At 32.7% G+C, this 23328-nt stretch overlaps 1 protein-coding gene across 9 annotated transcripts in view; it reads right to left on the bottom strand.

Moving 5' to 3' along the window:
• The window catches only part of LOC145293934 (KICSTOR subunit 2-like), a 229609-nt gene that overhangs the window by 12827 nt on the left and 193454 nt on the right, over nucleotides 1-23328 (bottom strand). For all 9 annotated transcript variants that reach the window (XM_080140772.1, XM_080140766.1, XM_080140770.1 and 6 more), the window contains 3 exons: nucleotides 7121-7219; nucleotides 5098-5195; nucleotides 746-911 (listed from right to left, as the gene is read on the bottom strand). In XM_080140772.1, coding sequence (XP_079996898.1) covers nucleotides 746-911; nucleotides 5098-5195; nucleotides 7121-7219 — 363 coding nt within the window. The remainder of the gene's footprint in view (nucleotides 1-745; nucleotides 912-5097; nucleotides 5196-7120; nucleotides 7220-23328) is intronic.

The following is a 23328-nucleotide window of genomic DNA, read 5'->3' as shown; positions in this document are numbered from 1 at the left end:
ACATAAAATCTAATTTCTATTCTTCTTAAACAATGTACATGTGTCTTCACATCTTCAGAGATTGCTGCCTTTGATGTTCTTAACAAAAGTTTGTTTTTTTTTTCAATTGCTTTTCACCCTAAACAAGGTGCAGTGCCATTCAGATGTAAGGGGCTACTATTTGGGACAAAATTTGTAGGGATACTATGTAGGGAGTTGGGCAGCAAGATGTCGGTTCACATTACACTTAAACTCCTGCATATCAGTACAGTCGGGGAAGCAGGGACCCGAGAGGGAATTCCAAAGTCTAACAGTTTGAGGGAAGAAACTATTTGATCAGAAGGCTATCCGACATCTAGGGATCTCTACAATGTAGAGGTGAGATTTTGCTGCTTGTCAGATTAGTCAAGGGTATTTCTGTCGAAGGGGTACAAGGGTCTAGAGTGCGTTGGAACACCTTCGATTAAAATATTTGTAAAATAGGCACAGAGATGTAATATTTTGTTGATGGGACAGAGGTTGAAGTTTGGTTGACAGTGCGAGTAACTTTTTTGATTCTTTCTAGGATTGGGAGGCTAGTGGTAAATGCACCAGCCCAAATATAGCAACAATACTCCATGCATGAACGAATATATCTTAAACAATATTATAAACCCACAGACACAAGCAATCTAATAACTATGTAGAGGTGACATTTGATACGCTTCCTCCACATTCTGACGAAGATTAACACCACATAACCATTAAAAAACAAAAATCAACTTACTGGCGGATATTTAAAAATGGATGGATAAGAATTGATTCCCTGTGGCTTTGGCATGCTACGTTTCGGGTGAAAATAGCCATGACTAGTGTAGCAGTGTTTCAGGCCATTTGTATCGGCCACAATCATAAACACAAATATGTCCGCTTTCTTCTCAAAGGTGTTGATTCTGAAAAGAAAAAGAAAATTGATCAGAGGAGAAAATAATTTAGCGGAATTGAGCACTCTGTTAGCAAAGACTGAAAACCTCAAGTGAGTTGCTTTCAGAATGATTCTGAGAACTCACATCTGGTGGTTATAATTCGCATGTGTATATGTGATGTCACTGTTTTTCTGTTTGTCCATAAGTACATTAAAAAAAGACCCTATACTAAAATCAAATAACTTCGTCAGTAAAATTCTATATTAATTAAACCATTAACCTATGCTAAGTAATAATGTTCTAAGCAAGTCTTCTAGAGGTTGAAGGTTCAATCCTCAGTATGGGCAATATTAATACAAGTACAAATTACTACCTGGTCATGGCTGATGGGATAAGAACAAGTTACCTCTGTGGATTAAATAAAGTATTCTGTTTGAAATTTTGTATAGATTCCAGAATTCGACGAGGTTAGAAAATATTGTGAGAATAACACCCATGATGTGAACGGAAGTTCAAATAAACAAAAATGATATAAAAAAAAATACTTTGAAGCTGATAATTTAGTGCAACGTTTACATGTTTTACGAGTTGGAGGAATGCTATGATACGTAAAGGTCTGAGAGTGAATGTTACCAAAACTAAAGTGACAATCAGTGGTTGTAGTATCAGAAAACCCTAAAAAAGAAAGGGAAATTTCACTGCTCAGTGTATCGAAAAAGGGTTGGAAGCAACTTAATTTTTTTGTGGTATTTTTAAACACTGAGTATGCAAGAAGTGCAGTGAAATTATATGGGGGGGGGGGTATTACATTTTCACCATAAACAAGGCACAATGCCACTTTGATATAGGGGGCTACTATCAAAGACAAAGTTGCAGGGATACTATGTAGGAAGTTGAGCAGCAAAATGTTTGTTCACATTACACTTGAATTTCTACATGTCAGTACAGTTGGGGAAGCAGAAACCTGGAAGGGAATTCCAAAGTCTAGCAGTTCTGGGGAAGAAACTATTAGAGTAGAAGGCTTTCTTACATCTAGGGATCTCTACTGCTGCTTGTCGAGTTTGTCGGGGAAAATTACATCTAGGGTGTACGAGGGCTTGTATTTCATCGGAGCATCTACGATTAACATACTTGTAGAACAGGCAGAGGGATGCAACATTTCGTCGATGGAACAGAGGTTGAAGCTTAGATGACAGTTTAGGACCTATCAGGTTGGCGACTCTCTTTTGAACCCTGTCCAGGAATGAGAGACTAGTAGCAGATGCACCAGATGCGATAACAATACTCCATACATATAGAGGTACAGGATACTCCCAGGCGTAAGTAACTTTCTAGCATCTTCTTCACAGCAGCCATGGCAATGCTCTCAATGTATCTGTTCCAACTTCTGTTCCTTGTGAACGTTAAGACAAGGATTTTGAACAAAGTACTTTCAGGTATTGTATCTTTAGCCATAGCTATTAGTGGTTGAGAAGGTTTCTTGTGATTATTAAAGAACTAGTTTGTGTGCAAGAAAATATGTAAGACAATGGAGATGGATGAGAACTCAGTTGTGGAAAAATTATATTTGGATGGTGACACTATTCAGGTTATACAGTAATCCTTTTGCTTCATTGGCGATATGCCTTGCTTAGGATAAATAAAAATAAAATTAATTAATTGATTTAAAAAAAAAAAAAAAAAAAAAAGGTGCTTGTCCAGAATTCACCCTACATGTAACACGGTTGTTATATTTTAAATTCGGACCCGATGTTGTGTACAAAAGTCTTGCAAAGAAACAAAGGAAAAAAATTCAACAGGTTTTTGGTGGGTTTTTTTTTTCCGTTGCGAGGAAAGGTATTAATGGCTATTTCATCACCAAACCAATGACGTGTTATTTTCCCAGCCAGTAACAATATGGTCATATACCTGCTTTTCGTTTCGGGTCAATTAGGAGATGCCTTCAATAAGTTTCCAGACTTTTTTCGTATGAGCACTTTTATTGCTAGCACAACATAAAACTCTAGTTCCCTTTGAAGTAATCTCCTCTGGCTACAATGCACTTATACCGTGCCAACAACTTCTGGAAGGCTCCATTGGAAGTCCTCTTGTGTGAATGTGTTAATGACCCTCATCACAGCCTCTTTCAGTTCCTCAATTGTCTCATAACGACAGCCTCTAAGGTTTTCTTTGAGCGTAGGGAATAACCAAAAGTTACAGGGAGCAACATCTGGGCTATAGGGAGGGTGAGGAACTGTCTTGATGCCCATCTTGGTCATGTGTATGGTATATGTGACAAGGGTGGAGTTGTGGACTGCACCCTTGGGACAAACTTTGCGCAAATCTTCCACATCATTAGTTCCTTGCAAATAATTGTGTGTACAGTTCCCACACTGACATCAAACTGTGCACTTATTGTCTCTGTAGACACACACGGTCCTTATCCATATCTTTATTTGGCCAATCGACTCTGGTGATTTCCTTACTCCTCCCACACCTCATCATCCCTCTTAGACTCCCTGCCTTTCTTGAATCTCTCATGCCACTCAAAAACTGATGCTCAATTCATGTAAGATGGTTGAAAAGCAGTCTGAAGCATTCCATATGTTTCTGTGGCATATTTAAAAGTTTAAAACAAAATTTTATTGTATATTGTTCTTCTAACGTGTCCTCACCTCCATATTGCATTTTTGAAGTTCATCAGCTGTGACAATTAGGCTTTAGTAGGGTGTATTCCAATTCCTGCTGTAGCTGTTCATTTGAACCCGAGATCATAAAAATTGGTCAGTCATTTCATAAAATGTATAGCAATAACATATTGAATTTTCAAGGGTCTATGACAATTTTTAATGCCTATACAAAAAAAAGTCTGGAAACTTATTGAAGGCACCTTGTAACAGTTTGCAAGTCTGCAGCTACAACCAGCTGCTATGTTTGCTGTTTAACACACAGTCATCCAACAATTGTGATAAAAGTTTGGAGGAAAAATGAGTCCTGCATCTTGTTTAAAAGTTCCTGTTGTCCGCCACTTGCTTATATGTCTATCTATTGCTGGCATGTGCTTCCAAGTCGCCATCGCTACCAGATGCTTTTTTTCCTATCTTCTTTCACTGTGATGTCACCTTCAGCCACAGCTTGGTCATTTGCATACGTGAGATGCCATTGCCGTTATATATACGTCAGTGGCTTTGTTATATATGTTAAAAATCGAAAATAAAGAAAAATCTGTATGATATATGTATCCGTGATGAAATGAAAATATATTCCAAAAACCATGTAAATTCATCAAGTTGTTTTATTTTTATAAAGAAAATAACTTTTTAGCGATTAATGGGAATTCGCAGACATTACAATATATATATCGCACAAATTTGAATTATTGTTTGGTTATCTCCCCTTGTTTCTTGACTTTGTTTTTAAAATGTCAGACAAGACAGTCCCTCTCCGGTTACTCATAAAATTTGATTTTCATTTTGTTGGGGTTAATCCTAGGGGAGATAGAAAATGTCCAACAAGATATAAGTAAAGTCTGAGTGATGTGTTTCGTTTAGTGGCACGTGTTTCAATAGATAAACATTATCATCTTATGAAGCACCATATACATATGAATTTTTAAAATAGAAATTGAAAACCGAAAGTGATACAATTTAAAATGAAAAATCAGATATATTTCCACCCTTTTAAGAAATAAGTTTCTTAACAGTTGAGCACTGTCTGTTGAAATGTAAATGTCGGTCATTTGGCTTGCGTGTGAAATCATGACAGCTTAGTGACTTGATCACTATAGATCGTTCTTGTATAACGTTTATGCCTTTATAAATGTTCAATTTCATTTGAATATTGTTGTGGTTGATGGTGGCCCTGTGATTTGTTCCTTGCTAATAGAGACAGAGATGGCTTTGAATCCCATGACAAGCGGCAATCATAACTTCCTGCACAGATAATCCTGGGAAGATGAAACACTAGTGTCTGTAGATATTAAAATAATTATTTATAATTATATATTATACAATGTTAAAAGGAATATATAAAAAAAATAATAATAAAAGTATTTATTTTAAAATTGTAGAAGTTTGGGTTTACAATTTTTATTTTTCACATTCATTTTCTTTTCATACATATGCGATTCTTCCCAAAACACGAACATTTCTTCGTCAACATGAATTTAATACAAACCATTTTAAATGTCCGACAATACATTCTGTATTAAACGAAAAGAAAATGTTTTGTTTACCTGACAAAGTAATCCTCAGGTAATTTACAACAAAGCGATCTCATTTCAGATGCGGAATTCGCATTTCTGCTGATTGTCTCATAAAAATAGATACTGAACTGAAAAAGAAAAAAAAATTCTTTAATTTGGATAAAAATTTAAAAGTTACACAAGGAGAAGCAAATTCATGAAATTATGTAATTTTTTGTTAAGAATTCTCCCTATATTAAAAAACTAAATTGAAAGAAAAATCTTTATAATGTACATACCAGTGACAAAACGAAAATATCATATTCTGAAAATCACGTAAATTGATCAAGTTTTATTTTTATAAAGAAAATCATTTTAAACGATTAGTAGGAATTTGTAGGCATTATTATGACATAAATCTTCTAAGTTTGAATTATTGCTGAGTTATCGGTCTTTTTTTAATTTTTTTTTTTAGATTGTTTTAAAAAAATGGTGGACAAAAAAGCATAAAATTTGATTTTCTTATTTAAAAATAAAACTTCTTGATCAATTTATGTAATTTTTGGAATATGATATTTTCATTTTTTTGTCATGTGTACGTACTTCATGCAGATTTTTCTTTATTTTGTTTTTGTTTTTTTTTTAGTAAGCGGTAAATTCTGGACAAAAACCCAATGTTTTTCACAAAAAATATATATATAACAATTTAAATCAATAAAATTATGTCTGTTAGATTTTAAAATGGCCTTTCACTGACAAATCAAATTTTGTTTTTGACTTGCTAATTTTTAATTGTTATTGTTGTATCATGTAATTGACTATATAATAACATACTTCGCTACAATTTATTTAAAAAAAAAAAAAAATTACTCAATCCAGCCAAAAGAATTAATATTTATAAAAAATAGTTATCACCAAGGGAAAAAGAAAAAATTAAACTGAGCAAGGGCCATAACTCATACTTTTAAATAAAGAATTGTCTCATTCACAGCTAAATTTCTTTTCTACTTTTGTCGAAATAAAAACCAAACATTAAAAATGTAAAATGAGTTCATATTATTTGAATTATTCGGACTACTCTTCTCATCTTGAGTATTATCCACACAATGTTTTGGTCGATGTAACCTCTGAACTTCTTCAGGTGTATCTTGTGAAGGGCCTGTGGCATAGTGAATAAATTACTTGATAACATTCAGTTGGAAGTTACACTCTTCTGGAGGTCGAACATTCAACCCTCATTGCGAGCGACACGCAAAATACAATTGCAAAATACTTGAAATTCGCTACAATAATGAAGAAAACCCAATGGTGCATCTGCTACTAGTCTCTCACTCTTAGACAGGGTTCAAAAGAGAGTTGTCAACCTAATAGGTCGTACACTGTCAGCTAGGCTTCAACCTCTGTCCTATCGACGAAATGTTGCATCCCTCTGTCTATTTTACAAGTATTTTAATGGTACATTGTCCAATGAACTACAAGTCCTTGTACCCCCTCAACGTAAATACCTCCAACAAAACCAATAAGCAGCAAAATCTCACCCCTACACAATAGAGATCCCCAGTTGTCAGAAAGGCTTTTACTATAATAGTCTCTCCTTTAGGATTGCTAGACTTTGGAATTTCCTTCCGGATTCATGCTTCCCTGACATGCAGAAGTTCAAGTGTAATGTAAACAGACATCTTGCTGCTTAACTCCCTACATAATATCTTTGCAAATTATGTCCCAGTTAGTAGCCCCATAGATCAAAGTGGCACTGTGCCGTGTTTGGGATGAAAATGAAATAAAAAATTTAAAAAAATAAAAAAAATAAAAAGATATGATTAAAAAAATGTTCTGATAGTCAGAAATAGAGAAGTCAAGAAAACATACGTTATTTCCCTTTGATTTATTAATTTGATTTTTTTTTACATTGATGGTGGTGAGAAAATTTTCCCTGACAACATCAAGACATGGGTGTCACTAATAAGTTAAAAATCATATTTTCATTGCCGATTTTCAGTTCAGATTTAATGGACACATCTTTAAGAATGGACCGATTCTTGTTAAGATAAAATCAAATAAGAACAATACTCACTTTAGATAAGAGCAAATTCTTATACTTTGTCAGCCAGGTATAAAGAGCAGGCCAGTTACCATGTCGGCTAGAACCCACAATAAATGCAGACCGTTTAGGCTGTGAATAAAATAAATGGTTTTTAGTTGTGTTTTTCAGTCACAAATATTCAAAACATTTTATGGATAAAAATTCAGAAAAAAATCTTTCAACATTTAAAAAAATAAATAAATAAAGGAACACACTAAGACAGTCGTCCATAAATCTATCCGGAAGAATGAGGACATGTCAAGAATAACCAACAAAGAATGATCAAGGGTTATCATTACAGGATTGTTATGTTCCAAACATTTTTGGTCATTTTATTTTTCAGTCATTTAAATCGCTTTTATTGTAATTAATCATTTTGTAAGAACATCAAACCGAACTCTTTATTAAATTTGAATTTTTTTTCCTTTAAGTTTGTTTATCTTTTTAACCTATATTGACAACATCTTATATAAATAAAGATTTTGTGTGTCTGTCCGCCAGTCAGTCACATTATTTCCGTCAATCACAATTTTGCTAAAAGCAATACATTGTGGAATTTGTCTCACTTCAAAATACCAAAAATCTTATCTACCTTTTTTCTTTTTTTTAACTTGAGTCACCACTTATCAAGGCCTGAAGGCCACTCGAGATAGTAAATTGGGCAAAATTTGATTATTTATGCGGACGGTTCATCAAGAACTTATTTACATTGGATTTGTAGACTAAACATAGATTCCATGAATAAACTTTCTTTCTTAGAACTGCATGCCTGTGGAACTTTCTTCCATTTCCCTGCTTTCCAGCTGACTACAATATGGTTGTCTTCAAGTCCAATGTAAACAAGTTGTTGATGAGCCATCTCTTTATGTAATCCAATTTACCAAATTTCCACTACTAACGATTATTACAATATTATCCCATTGACTATCATACACTCATTAACTCTTATCCTTGAGTGGCCTGTGGGCCTTGATAAGTAGAGGCTCCTTTGGAAAAGTAAAAAAAAAAAAAAATACCATGTTGTATTCAACTGGGAAGCAGGCCAGTGGAACAGTATTCCACAGGTCGGCAGTTCTGGGAAAGAAATTTTGTTCATGGCATCTGCGTTTAGATTTAGGTACAGTTAAAGAGTGGGGGAAATTGTTGATAGTAACTGTAACTAGTCGAGTGCTTTTTGTGAACATTTGACAAGGGGGGGGGGGCATAGATTAAAGATCAGACGAGCACTTGCCATGAAAATAACAATAAAGCACAGACAGGCTCGCAATGTCTCTCCTGTGGGAAAGAGGTTGCAAAAGAGAAAAGGGCATCACCTACTCGGTTTTGAAGCCAGTTTTGAACTCTATCAAAGCTAGATAGGGCACATCAAGCAGCTTCCGGCCCAGATGTTTTAGAAACTGAAAATATTGCACAAATAGTAAATAATAAATTTCTAATAAATAAAAGGTACTATGACTGGAAACCAAAACCGGAACTTTAAGATCTTGAATTTGAGGTTCTACCAACAAAGTTATTTGGACTTTCTTATAAATAGAGCTTAAAAGATTACCTTAACAAAATAATTATAGTTTTGGGTGTGACGTCATATATTTATGATTTACATCAGGTTTCAAAACATGAATTCGAACATAAATGATTGATGTGTTTTCCAACTTAAATTTTAAGAACTTAGGGCAGCTGTTAAACATCAAAAGGACCAAAAGGAAAATCTAAACAAAAATTGTTACCAATATCAAAATAATAATTGAATTAATGAATTATAACTAACGTGGTGTTTCTAATGAGAGGAAAATTGGGCGAAAGAATACACCATCAAACTAGTCCCTCACTATTTGCCTCAGTTTTCTATTTTCACCTCTTTTTTTTTTTTTTTTTTTTGTTTATTCCAAACAATGCACATTGCGATGTAAGAAACTATTTATATTAGGTGTCATACCTACAGGTGTATCCTAAGTAGAAAAATATAAATTTGAATATATTATTTATTGATCTTTTATCTTCAATTTGTGATATATAAAACTTTGGTGAGTAAATTAATTATTTACTTTTTAATAGACATTTCTAAATGGGGGGAGGGGCGTAAATTTAAAAAAAAAAAAAAAAAAAACGTTTGTCTAAAATATTATATTCGGTTTATTGGAAAGAGCATAAAATTTCACATTGACCCTGAAAATATCATAAAAATTAAATCAATAGAAAAATTTTGATAGATTTTTAAAATTTAAAAATTGAAAAATACTGAACTCGTAAAATTCAATTAATTTCATTACTGCTTTTAAAAAAATAAAAAAATAATATTTCTATTAATTTTTAAACAACTTTAATAGTTTATTTTGGAAGTATAATCCATAAAGAAAATAAAAAACTTACTTTTAAAAGAGAAATTACGAGTTTTTTTTTATATTTAATTCGCAATTTTGTGTTAGGGGTGTCAAAAATTTCTACAAAAATTCTGATACACCTACCCCTTGGCAGCTCAAATTTTCAACCCAAATCGATTAAAAAGCTTGCCCTATCTCTGAATATCCTTTATGTAAAATTTCAAATGTTTAGACCAGAAACTGCCTGAGTAATTTGGTAGAGACTGCAGAGGTCAATTTTTTTTAACTTTGACCCCAATTTTGACTCCTTAACATTTATTTTTTGAGGTTCAAATCAAATTAAAAAGTTTGATCCATGTCCAAGTAACCTACATTTAAAATTTCAAGTGTTTAGAACCAAAATTAGCGGAGGACTTTGGTAGAGTCTGCAAAGGTCAACTCTGTAAACTGACCTTTTGTCAGCAAAATTTCCCCTTAAAAACTGATTAAAAAGCTTGCTGTCTGTCTGAATACTCTTTATGTAAAATTTCAAATGTTTAAACCCAAAGTTGGCTTAATAGTTTGCTAGAGACCATAAAGGTAAAATCTTTTGAACTTTGACCTCTTGGCAGCCAATTCTCAGCAAAAAAAAAAAAAACGATTAAAAAGTTTATGTCTGAATATACTCTATGTAAAATTTCAAATGTTTAGACCAAAAATTGGCTGAGTAATTTGGTAGAGACCGCAGAGGTCAATTTTATTTTAAGTTTGACCCCAATTTTGACCTCTTAACAATTATTGTTTTAGGCTCAAATCAAATTATAAAGTTAGATCCATGTCCAAGTAACCTAATATCTAAAATTTCAAGTGTTTAGACACAAAATTGGGGGAGGAGTTTGGCAGAGTTCACAAAGGACAAATCGTTGAACATTTACCCCTTAATAGCTAAATTTCTGGCTGAAAAACGATTAAAAAGATTTTCCCAAATCTCAATACTCCTTATATCAAATCTCAAGTCTGTAGACCGAAAATAGATAGCGTTATTGGTAGTGAAGTGTAGACAGACACACACACACACATTTTCACTTTTATAGATATATAGATTAGTATCGTATAATATCAGTGGTATACAATAATAGTATTATATCGTATTAGTGTTATACAATACTGATATTATATAATGTTATTATTGTATAATATTAGTATTGTATAATGTTAATGTTGGGGAAATTTATCTGAATCTGAATCAGGAATTTAAAAAAAAAAAAAAAACTTTTTGGAGTGTTGGAAAAATTTGTGCATATTTTCCGACACCAAAAAAAGAATTGTTTCATTACTTTCATTTGTTTATTTAAAACACAATTTATTATTGCTGGTACTAACGATAAAAATGATAACTATTTATTGATTTTAAACTACATACCAATAAAACTAAAATTTATAAATTACTCCTACAAGAGTATTTTTATGTTTGCAAAAATATATGCTCATATTACATGGATTTTTTTTTTTTTTCAGTAGTCTGACTCCCACCCAGCACAAAAAATAAGGAAAGCAACTCTATGAATAGAAATTTTAAAAGAATTGGAATCGGTAATTGTATTGGAATCATCCTGTCACTAAGTAATATGATACCATTCAAAAAATTATAAACGTTAATAAAAATTTCAAATATTTGTATTGAAGCCAAAAATATATACTTAACCGGTGGGGGGGGGGGGGTTTAATTTAATTAACTGACATATATACTGAACAGAGAGAGAGTATGTCCCTTAAGGGGAAAACATGATATTATAAAAAGTATCTGATATCTCGACACAAGGGGTTGGAGGCTGGTCATTTTTAAAATGAGGTAACTAAACGAATACCCACTTTTTGTAACTCTCATAGTTCATTTTTTTTAGACAATGAATATAATAAATATAAAACTATTCAAATTAGCAACTAATTATTTTGAACACCATTGCATCTATTCACATGCCAAACTTAAATGGGTGGGTTTCCTGAGCCATCTACGATGGTCATACCAAAAGTAAAGCATCTTCTTTTTTTTTTTTAAGTCAAAAAGTTGAAGAACTACGAACACAGGAGTTGTACCATAAAAACAAGCAACCTTTTGTGTTCCAGAATTTATTTTTCTACATAGTCACTGCCATTCACAATGTACTTTTGCCAGCGATGAACGGTGACTCTACATGGGCATCCACAGCACTGCTTTGTCATACGAGGGTCATCACAAAAGTAAAGCATCCTTATTTTTTTTTTTTTTTTTTTTTAACTCAAAAAGTTGAAGAGCTAGGAAAACGGGAGTGGTATCATTAAAATGAGCAACCTTTCATGCTTCAAAATTTATTTTTCAATATAGTCACTACCATTCTCAATGCACTTTTGCCAAGAATTCAATGATGCATCTCTGCTTCTGATGCACGTCTATGACACGGGTTGCTTTCTTAGAGTTTCACACCGTCAATATCTTTAATAGAGAGATGAAACTTTCAACTCATAGAATGCATAAGTTCAATAAGCATAACAATGCAATTTGCAATCCCTTCTGATCCATTCAGGTGGAATAAAAAATAGGAGACATTACTTTTGGAATGCTCTTTCCATCTTCATTAAATTCTGACCGGACTTGATGTGCTGATTAAAAGACATGATCAAATTAAGAAAATTGAAAATACAATAATTTTGACAAAGTAATCGATTAAAACTTAATTTTAGGAGAGCAGGAGGGTATTTTTTTAAATAACTGAAAATATTGGGGTCCACATAAAACCCCATTATTACTAGTATATGAACCCCTTCCAATATTTATGAATAAATATTTCGGCACTTCTACAGAACTGGAACGTGATTTTGTAGTCGATAAATGGAGTTTTCAGATAAAAAACAATGGTTTCAACTTATTATTTCTTTTTTTTTTTGTCAATTCTAATTAGTTACAATGGTAGCTTCCAAATTATACAGTCGGAATTACCTGAATATTACTGAATTATTAAACAAAACAACTTTAATCATGTTAGCAGGTGAAAAATTGCGGCCATCTTGTTTAACTCCAAACCGAAAATTACCTCCCTTTTGAACTCTGTGCCTTAAGATCGTTTTCATCAAATTCTATTTTTATTTTCTTTAATAATTTTCTACTTTATCGATTTTCGTAATTTTTGGATATAATCATCTTAAAAATACGAGGAATACATAGATACCATTGTTTTCATGTGAAATTCAGTTTTACGATTTCCGAAATTTCGTTCCAATAGTGTACAAGCACCAATATTTCTTTTAAATAATTATTTTTTGTTTGGAAGACACAAACATATTGAAAATATGAAACTTGAAAATTTAATTAAAATTATATGGATACTTGATGTGCCATATCATTTCATAAAAATTATGCAATTTTATGAACAATTTTTTTTTAAATTATGCAATTTTATGAAAATTTTTTTTAAAATTATGCAATTTTATGAAAATTTTTTTTAAAAATGATGCAATTTTATGAAAATTTTTTTTAAAAATGATGCAATTTTATGAAAATTTTTTTTAAAAATGATGCAATTTTATGAAAAAATTTTTTTTTAATTATGCAATTTCATGAAAATTTTAAAAGTTATGCAATTTTATGAAAAATTTCTTTTTAAATTATGCAATTTTATGAAAATTTTTTTAAAAATTATGCAATTTTATGAAAATTTTTTTTAAAATTATGCAATTTTATGAAAAAATTTTTTTTAAATTATGCAATTTTATGAAAAAATTTTTTTAAATTATGCAATTTTATGAAAAATTTTTAAAAAATGATGCAATTTTATGAAAATTTAAAAAAAAGAAGTAAATTGTGCATATTATTTTTTGGTTGCTAAAATGATATTTCAATGTTTTTATTATTCTAATACCTGTAAATGAATATTAAGTTTTAGTTTTTAACTTAGAAAATTAAAAAAATGAAAATTGCGTACTAATTTCAAAATCAACCAACAATTTACCTTATTATAATTAAGGCTATGACAGCAGAATATTCTTATCATTGTTTTGACTCTCCAGTATATATTCGACACAGTTAATCAACCAAGAACCACATCACTCTACATAAAAGCATATATCAATGGATACACACTCAAGAGTCAAAACATTGAAAAGAATATTCTGTTGTCATAGCCCTAATTATAATTAAGAAATTGTATCACTAAAAAAGTGATTTAAAACATGTCAAATATTCTCGATTATTATTAAGTTTATATAATCACAATATAAAAAAAAAATGAAGGTAGAATCCAATTTCAGTCACTCAACTGATTTACAATAAAAACTGTAGATACAATTCTAATTTTATGTTTCTGAATTTTTTGGATGCGTATTGATAATCCACGTTATTCAGACAACAGTTCTCATTTTCAGTAGTATTCGCACAATGTTTCAGTCAATGTAATCTCCAACCTTCTTTCTGTATCTTGTCAAACTCAGGAATCTTTTGGTTGATCGTGGGAATTTGTGCAGAATTTCAAACAGAACCCTTTATTTAATCCACAGGAATGAGGGCATGCAAATCTTGCGGATTAAATCAAGGATTCCATTCAAAATTTCATGCTAATGCCAGACTTTGTTACAAAGCTTTCTGAATTCGGTAAGTTACACCTGATCGGAGGTTACATCAGCCGAGGCATTGTGTAAACAACACTCAAGATGAGAACAGTAGTCCAGAGAATCAAAATAATACAAAAATTTCAAATGCTTTCATTACAGAGTGAAAATATCATTCTATAATGAAACTATTCTAAAATTTTCCTAATTTTACTAATTATGTCAGCTTAAACAATGTAGTAATTACGAAATCCGTAATTTTAAATCAGAATTGTATCTCGACCATTGAAAACTGAACGTTAATCTTAAAAGACGATCCCTCTTCCCCAAAGTGAAAAAATCTTAAAACACAAATTTTGTTTTCTTGAAAATTTGAATTTTTTTTTTTTTTTTACATAATAACAAGTCTGTATAAAATATAATTAAAATACATATTTTTGAGATGAGGACTGGTTATTTGTATTACTTGGATTCATCGGACTACTGTTCTCATCTTGGGTGTGATCTTCACAATGCTTCGGCCAATGTAATCTACAACCTTTTTCAGGTGTATCTTATCAAACTCGGGAACGTTTCTGTCGAACTCAAGAATTTGATCTGCAAGCACCCATAGTGCAGTGGTTAGAGTACTTGTAAAAATCAATTGTAAAAGTGATATTCTCCTGAAGGTTGAAGGTTCAATCCTCAGTGTTGGCAGCTGAAAAATATAATTGCGAATTACTTAGGACCTCTATCCAGTAATGACTGATGGAACGAGAATGTGCTACCTCCATGAAGTAAATAATGGTTCTGTTCGAAATTTTGTCTAAATTCGCAAGTTCAGCAGAAACATTCCCCGAGTTTGACAAGATACACCTGAAGGAGATCAGAGGTTACATTAACCGAAACGTTGTGAAAATCACACTGAAAGTGAGAACAGCAGTCCGATGAATCCAAATAATACGAATATTATTTTGTATTATAACATAATCACTATTTAATCGCATAGGATTCTAATACATAACAAATCTAACAATGGTCACATTCCAATTAATTCTTCTAAAAGATGATTCTAAATTCCATGAAAAACTCATAGGAGAGTTGATTGTCTGTCTCCTTGTCCATCGCTATCAATGCAAATGTTGAGGAGTAGAGTTTCATTTTTAAGAATATGTAATCCATGTCACATTAGGACAGTATTCAAGAGTGACTCAACTCTCCTAAAGCATCTTGTGCGAGTCAAACCCCCCTTAAAACAAATGCATGGCTAATAACTGTGTGTACGACATTCCAAGTAATTGTGCAAAATGTACAAATGCGAGCCATGTTGTCCACTAAAAGTAAGGTTAGAAGAACACAAGAAAGTCATATGTGGAGATATTGAAAAATCGGTACTTTTGCAGAATTTGAACCAGAATTTGAACCAGACATAATTAATCGTCTGTTCTGCTTTGCTCAAAACATGATGTCAAGCATTTAGGTTTGACTGTAATCTGACGTAAGATGCCAATCAGCCAAAGGGACAAACGATCTTTCGGAAAAATGTTAAAAAAGAAACAATAACTTAAGTGGTGTACCAGGACAAAATCCTAAGGGAATATCCCAACTGTCTTAATTTAATTAAAAAAAAAAAAAAACAGTTGCCCAGCCCCACCCTACAGGAAAAAACTGTTCATGAGAAGAAAAAACATTTACTTTACATTAGTTACAAAAAAAAAAAAAAAAAAATGCATAAAAACACAAAAAAAGTGTTTTTTTAAACTTCTGTTAAAAAAATGCATAAAAACACAAAAAAAAATTGGTTATCTTATCAATTTTGTTTGACAAAAAAAATTGTTGGAAAAAAATTCAACTTACATGTTTATTTTTTCACTTGAAAAAATTTGCTACTAGAATAAAACAGAAATTGTTACAGTATGTTGTTGTTTCTTTTTTATTTTCATTTATATAATATATATATATTTTTGGCAACACCTTGCTAAAGCCGGCAGTTGATGTAATGTCCCGAGCAAAGTCAAGCGGCCAGTTAGTTACGCCTGGTTCAAATTCTGCACAAGTACCAACAAGTCTGGCATGGCTGACCAAATATGAAGGGAAAATGGAAATATTCTATCCTTGTGAGATGAAGTAAAAATTATAAACAAGAATGATAGAGAGTAAGACGACTCAAAGAAGCAGAGAATATGTTGGGCAATAATGACCTACTAAGCAGACCTAGTATAGAATTTAATACAATATGGAAACCATTAATTATAAATAATAGATAAGATCATCATTAAGCAAATATATATATATATATATATATATATATATATATATATATATATACACACACACTAACAAAGAGACTCAACGTTGTCCAGGATGGAATGAGGATCTACACTCTCATACTTTAATTATCATCGAAATCGATGAAATATGAAATAGTTCATTTTTTAATCAAATCAATTCATTGCCTGCTAAGGACACTCCCCCACCCCATCCCGCAGTGTACAGTCTCTCTGCAGTGATTTAGTTTACAATGCATTGTAGTCTACATTACACCGTACAGAAGCTACTGTTGATTCTATAAAATCATTTTATTTATAATGGCTTGAATTAAAGTTTCAAATGTAAAAGTCAAGCATCATGCTTCAATTGTGCTCTAAATAGAAACATTCATTTCGGACACGCCCCTGTCATATCAAAGAACCTACTTTTGATTTTCTATGCCAGGCCTCTCTGCTTGTGTGGTAATAAAACTTCTCTCCCTGTTCTGTTCCCATCTCATAGAGAAGTTAAAAAAGAAACTTTAACTCTTATTTTGTAATCATACTAAAACACGCCAAAAATCATACTTTTTTTTTTTTTTTTAAATACTCACATTTGTGGATGTGGCTATGCAATATAGTTAAAAGCTTTTACATTGTTGATTCGATTGTAAAACAAGCTGAACGTATTTATTTCTCTCTCACAGTGAGAAAATGGGACACAAGGGTCGGAAAGTGGAATTGAAAAGTCAATACCAAGTCGTTGAGAATTTCCCAAAGCTGCAAAAACTGCCTCAAACAACTCTGACTACTAAATAAAATATGATAACCTACAACCAGAAATCCTATTTCCAATCTTTTGTTTGGCTACCATAACCCTCCATGATTAGCAGAAAACTAACTACTTCAGCACTTGCCTTTTCAGCTGTCTACCCAGAAAGTACTAACCTTCAAATGGCACACATCAACATTTAAGACTTATTTTAAATTTAATTTCAATTATTAGTTTACAGATTACAGTTATTTAAGTGAAGCTATCGTTGCAAATGAAAAAAAAAAATAGAAAGAAATCTTCATTTTGTGTATTGATAAAGGATTGCTTTACGATGGGAAAAAATACTATTCAAGCAAAGCATTGGCTTGATAAGTGTTATTCAGACTTAACTCTGTCAGAAACAATGGGTAAGAGGTGGCATGTTGACTTTAAATGTAGTCATACAAATATAAAGTATACACGGCATAATCACATTGACACACCTGTTCCTGTCTGATCAGCAAAGTTAAGCAACGATGAACCTGGCTAATACAACATAGGTGACCATTTGGAAATACTAAGCGCTGTATAAGGTGGCGAGACAGCATTGCTGTCAAAGGAAAAGTTAGGCACCTCCTTCCCTCCCCTAGTCTGTGGGAGATGCCTTGGCAAGGTCGAGAATCCACTTCAGCCCCCCCCCCCGATCAGGGTAACATGAGGTCATGGAAAGCAGGTGACTGATGTAACATGGAAGCAATCAGGAATAATTTTGTTCATGGTTTCGTATCTCGTGCTGAGCAGAGGATTCCTCTGAGTACAATGGTCGGAAAATCACCCAGTATGAACACTGCTCAGACAAAAAGAAACTGCAACCTGCTGTCTGGACAACTACAAATAAAGCTGTGGCAATACATCAAACACTTTTGAGAAAACAGCATGAATGGGGTTGTGAATGATGAGCAACAATGAATTCATAAATGCCTCGAGGGAGAGAGATAGATGGAGAGTCATAGCCGTCAATGCCTGAACCAGGCAGGACACCACTTGAATGAAATGAATGCAAACTTTAAATGTAGTCTTACACAGGGTTGCGAAGTCGGATGGTAAAAGTGACTCCGACTCCTAGAATTCCTAAGATGCCAACTCCGACTCCTTTGATATCTTTGACTCCGACTGACTCCCGATTCCGACTCCTGACTCCTATTCTGCAGATCCATATACCAGTCTTCCACACCTATTCAGCAAGCATTTTATAAATATTTTTCATGTATATTATTTTTTACGTTTAACATTCACTTGTACGGTAAATACACTCACATATACATTCAACCAACTTTATAGAATAAGCTAAGATAACAAAGGGATAAAAAATATACAATTAAATTTTTTTATGCTGTCAGTTCAAAAGGGAATATAATATTTAGGGATAGGGAAACCCCTTTAGGACATGGCATTTCGAAGCCAAACGTTTCTCATCAGAAGAGAGGAGTAAAGACATATACAGAGAAAGAATTTTTTTTAAAGATAATATTGCCTTTATGGGAAGAGGATCAAAGGAAAAACAGGAAAAGCTATAAAGGGCTATAGTAGCATGGGTTGCTTCTTATTGATTTAGGCCAGTTTTTTTGGTTGTTTTTTTTTGGACAAGATTGTAACTCTGGATCAATCTCGGACTAATCCAATGGCCAAATTTCAGTTGATTCAGGAACTGGATAACTTTCAGATTACAATCCAATTGTTATCTGATGTAATCCACAGTGATCTCACTCAAAGACAGAATTTTCATTGATCCTGTGTTATATCACAACCAAAACGAAAACAGCTGTCCAGACAGGATTTGCAGTGATTAAATGGACCGAAATATCTTGATGAAGTAGAAGCATCGCAGTACAATACAAACTATGATATATCTCCAAAAATAAAAGCAAAACCATACAAAAACTGCTACATTGCGCAACTGGCAAAACCAAACAGGAAAACCATGTAAAAAGATAAATTTATTGGACTTAAGGAGTCAGAGTCGGATAAAAAAAATTCCGACTCCGATTCCTAGTACTCTTAGAAATTTAATTCTGATTTCAGCTAAAACCACCAACTCCCTCTGACTGACTCCACAACCATGGTTATACAGATACAAATGATACTGAATGCTCAGGTCGCAGAAATTCAGCAGTTGTTCTGGAAAACATAAAAATAGTCCACAAAATCATTTTAGCCGATTGTAATTTGGAAGTGCACAAGATTTCAGAGCACAGTGTATTTACTATTTTATAAGGACAGTTGTCAATGAGAAAGCTGTGTATAAAGTGGGTGCCGTGTGTGTTCACAGTTGATAAAAAACAACTTATAAATGATTCAAAGGCTTCTTTTCAACTGTTTCAATGAAATAAAAGTATTTGCGTTAATATGAAACCTTAATCTTCACTTCAGTCCAGAAGCAAAATTGGCAATCAGCTGAGTGGACAACAGCAGGTGAAAGTTGTCCAAAGCAACTAAACATCAGCAGGAAAGGTTTTAGCCTCTGTATTTTGGGATGCGCAACGTATTTTGCTTGATTACCTTGAGAAAGGAAGAACCATCAATAATAAATAAGATATTACATTATTGATGTGTTTAAAAGAAGAAATCACCCAACACAATGTACCGTGTTACAAAACTACAAGAATTACACTTCAAATTGCTTCTGCAGATCTGGCACCCAGCAATTGCTGGACGTTACAGATCTCAAAAGAATGCTCCAGAGAAAGAGATTTGGTTCCAACGAAGAAATGATATCCAAAACTGGGGCATATTTTGAGGTCAAAGACAAATTGTTCTACAAAAATGGCAATCCTAACTGCAATCTCAGAACGTATATACCAGTCACTGGACAAAGCAGGGGAGGGTAGAGCAGTAGCTCTAGATATATCTAGGGCTTTTGACAGGGTATGGTTCTCAAGAAAATCAGATCATACGGCATCACTGGAAGAATACATGACATAATTAGATCCTTCTTAGATAAGAGAAAAATCCAGGTTGTCCTTGACGGTCGTACATCTAAACAATATGATATAAATGCGGGAGTGCCTCAGGGGTCTATCCTTGGACCTCTGTTATTCCTAATATTCATAAATGACCTCCCTGACAAAATTGTCTGTGAGATGGGTATGTATGCTGATGACACCATGCTCTATAACAGACACAACAGGAAAACAAATGAACACATATCTAAAGAAATGGCAGAAACACTACAGGAAGACCTCCAATCCATAGTGGAATGAGGACAAAAATGGATGGTCACCTTCAATGCTGCCAAGACTAAACTTGTTTCCTTCAATAATTACAATAAACCTTCCCTACCGCCAATAGCAATGGCCAATGATTTATCTGAAAGTACATCTTTTAAACTCCTCGGCCTAACATTCACAGGAAACATTAGTTGGAACAATTACATTGAGAACATTGCCAGGACCGCTGCGAAGAAGGTGGGTTCTCTCTATCGTGCTAGAAAGCTATTAACGCCTGAAAGCATCCTATACCTCTATAAGGCCACCATTCGCCCATGTATGGAGTATTGTTGTCATATTTGGGCTGGTGCATCTGCCACTAGTCTCTCGCTCCTAGACAAGGTTCAAAAGAGAGTCGCCAATCTGATAGGTCCTGAACTGTCAGCTAAACTTCAGCCTCTGTCACATCGACAAAATGTTGCATCCCTCTGCCTGTTCTACAAGTACTTTAACGGTGAATGCTCTGACAAACTACAAGCACTTGTGCCCCCTTGACGTAAATACCCGACAAACCCGACAAGCAGCTAAATCCCACCCCTTCACAGTAGAGATCCCTAGATGCAAGAGAGCCTTCTACTCCAGTAGTTTCTACCCAGAACTATTAGACTTTGGAATTCCCTTCCGGGTTCCTGCTTCCCCGACTGTACTGACATGCAGAAGTTCAAGTGTAACGTGAACCGACATCTTGCTGCCCAACTTCCTACACAGTACCCCTGATGCTTATGTCCCTGATAGTAGCCCCCTACAACAAAGTGGCAATGTGCCTTGTTTGGGGTGAAAATGCAATTAAAAAAAAAAAATCAAATGGTTAGAGAAGCATTGGAACCCGTGTATCGTTCCAAAAGGAGATAGGTTAATGAATACAATCAAATTTTTCCTAACAGTTCTATTATTTAGATCCAGGATTTATCAAGTGACATGCGGGTAATTATAGCCTGCAATGTTAAAAAATCAAGATAAAAAATAATTGTTCTAATATTTGGCTAATGTTTACTTAAAAGTCCAATGAAACATGAATTTTTTTTTTTAAATCAAAAACTATAAATCATAAGAAAAAAAATCCAAGAAATAAAAACTATTGATCTCCACTAAGATTAAAGTTTATTTTAACCAAAGTAAGCCATTAGAAATTCATAGTAACAAAAATAAAACAAAAAGTAAAAAAATTGAAAAAAAAAAAAAAAAAAAATCCTTTATTATAAATTTCAGTTCCTGTCCACAAAGTCCTGGATATGACTTTAAACTATATCCAGTGGTGAGACCTCCAGCTTGCGGGTTTTGAGAAGTGTGGAGCCACCCTTTAATTGCCATTGCTCCCAGGTCCACTCTGACCTGGAGTGGTAGTACCTGTTAGGGTCCCAACTATGGGTTAAATAGAAACCGACTTGAAAACAACAAATATATTCTATTAAAAAAATTTTCTTCAAAATCACTGGATTCAGCATTAAATAACCTGAAAAGGGTTGATATGCCGTAAAACAAAAACAACCAACCAACTTGTCCACAATTCCCCTCATATTTTAAAAAAAGAAAAAAAGAAAAATCTGTATGATATATGTACCTGTCACAAAATGAAAATGTCATATTCCAAAAATCACAAATTGATCAAGTAGTTTTATTTTTCTACAGAAAATCATTTTTAAGTGATTAGTGGGAATTCATAGACATTAGAACGTAAATCTTTCAAGTTTGAAGTATTGTCGAGTTATCTCCCTTTGTTTTGTTTTTTCTTTTACATTGTTTTCATAATGACAGACAAGATGATCGCATCTCTGTTACTAATAAAATTTGATTTAATTAAAAAAATAAAACTACATGATCAATTTACGTAATTTTGGGGAATATCATTTTTGTTTCATCACGGGTACGTACATCAAACATATATTTCTTTCTTTAACTTAGGGCTAATTCATGACAATAACCTAAATTTTTTTTCATAATTACAAAGAACTAATAGAAAAAAGAAATTCAACCTGTTTCGTTTACAGAAATTAAAATCAAAAATGCAATAACATTAAATATTTAAACTTCTTTAAAGAAAAAGAGAAAAAAAAAAAAAGAAACTTTAAAAAAAAAAATAAAAATGTTGTTTGCAACCTTTATTATTCAACTATCACTAGTTATTTTGCATGAAACATGATCTAAGAATAATTGATGTAACAAGAAGGACCAACTGTATTGTTAGCACAATTATACTAGTAATTTAAATTGTATTTAATCCATGAAGGTAGCATGCTCTTGTTCCATCAGCCATGACTAGGTAGAAGACCTAAGTAATTCACAATTTTATTTTAGGTGTTGCCCGTACCATTATTGGCATTTCATTTTGAATTTTCGCACAAGAAATTACCACCGATTGCAACAAGCAGCAATTTCTTGCAACTGAATGACAACAAGTCTCCCCAGATTTTCACCTCTTTCAATAACCGTTCCAAATAACTTTACATCATTGCAACAGTTGTTTACCATTCATTTTTCGCTTGCAACCATCATTAGTTTTCAACAGAATTTGATTGACAATTAGTTTTTAATATTTAGTCCAGGAATCCGATAAGACCAAGAAACCACAAGAAAGATATACTATTAAATACTGAGGATAGAGTGTAGCTTCAAAATATATTTATGTTATAAATTTCAAACAAGTTAAATATTTGTTTATTTTCCTAATATTACGTTGTGATTTGGCTTTCAAGCACACTTGATGCATATTTTATTCAAATTAAATCAACGTTTCTATATGGAACTCACTCCCTTGACGTTATACTCTTAAATAGTTACCTGGTCAATAAGCAAGAGAAAAATTAATGTTCTTTATTAACTCAATGTTTAAGATGTAAAGGAGAATTTAATGGAATACACAAGTATCTATGCATCTCATATAGAAACCAAGTTTTAGCTCCAAGAAGAGGTCCCTTGTTTTCTGAGAATTTCAATTGAAATAAAATAATTTTTTTTTTTATTTATTTTTTTTTTTTGTGCGAGATGCAATAAATATGAATGATTATAGATTTTATTTAATGGAAAAAATATTCTGAAACAAATTCAATTTGAAAACATGTATTTTTGTCTA

Source organism: Euprymna scolopes, chromosome 15 (assembly GCF_053919585.1).
Source record: "Euprymna scolopes isolate OS-2025 chromosome 15, ASM5391958v1, whole genome shotgun sequence".
Taxonomy (NCBI): domain Eukaryota; kingdom Metazoa; phylum Mollusca; class Cephalopoda; order Sepiida; family Sepiolidae; genus Euprymna; species Euprymna scolopes.
This window is presented reverse-complemented; position numbering and strand designations above follow the sequence as displayed.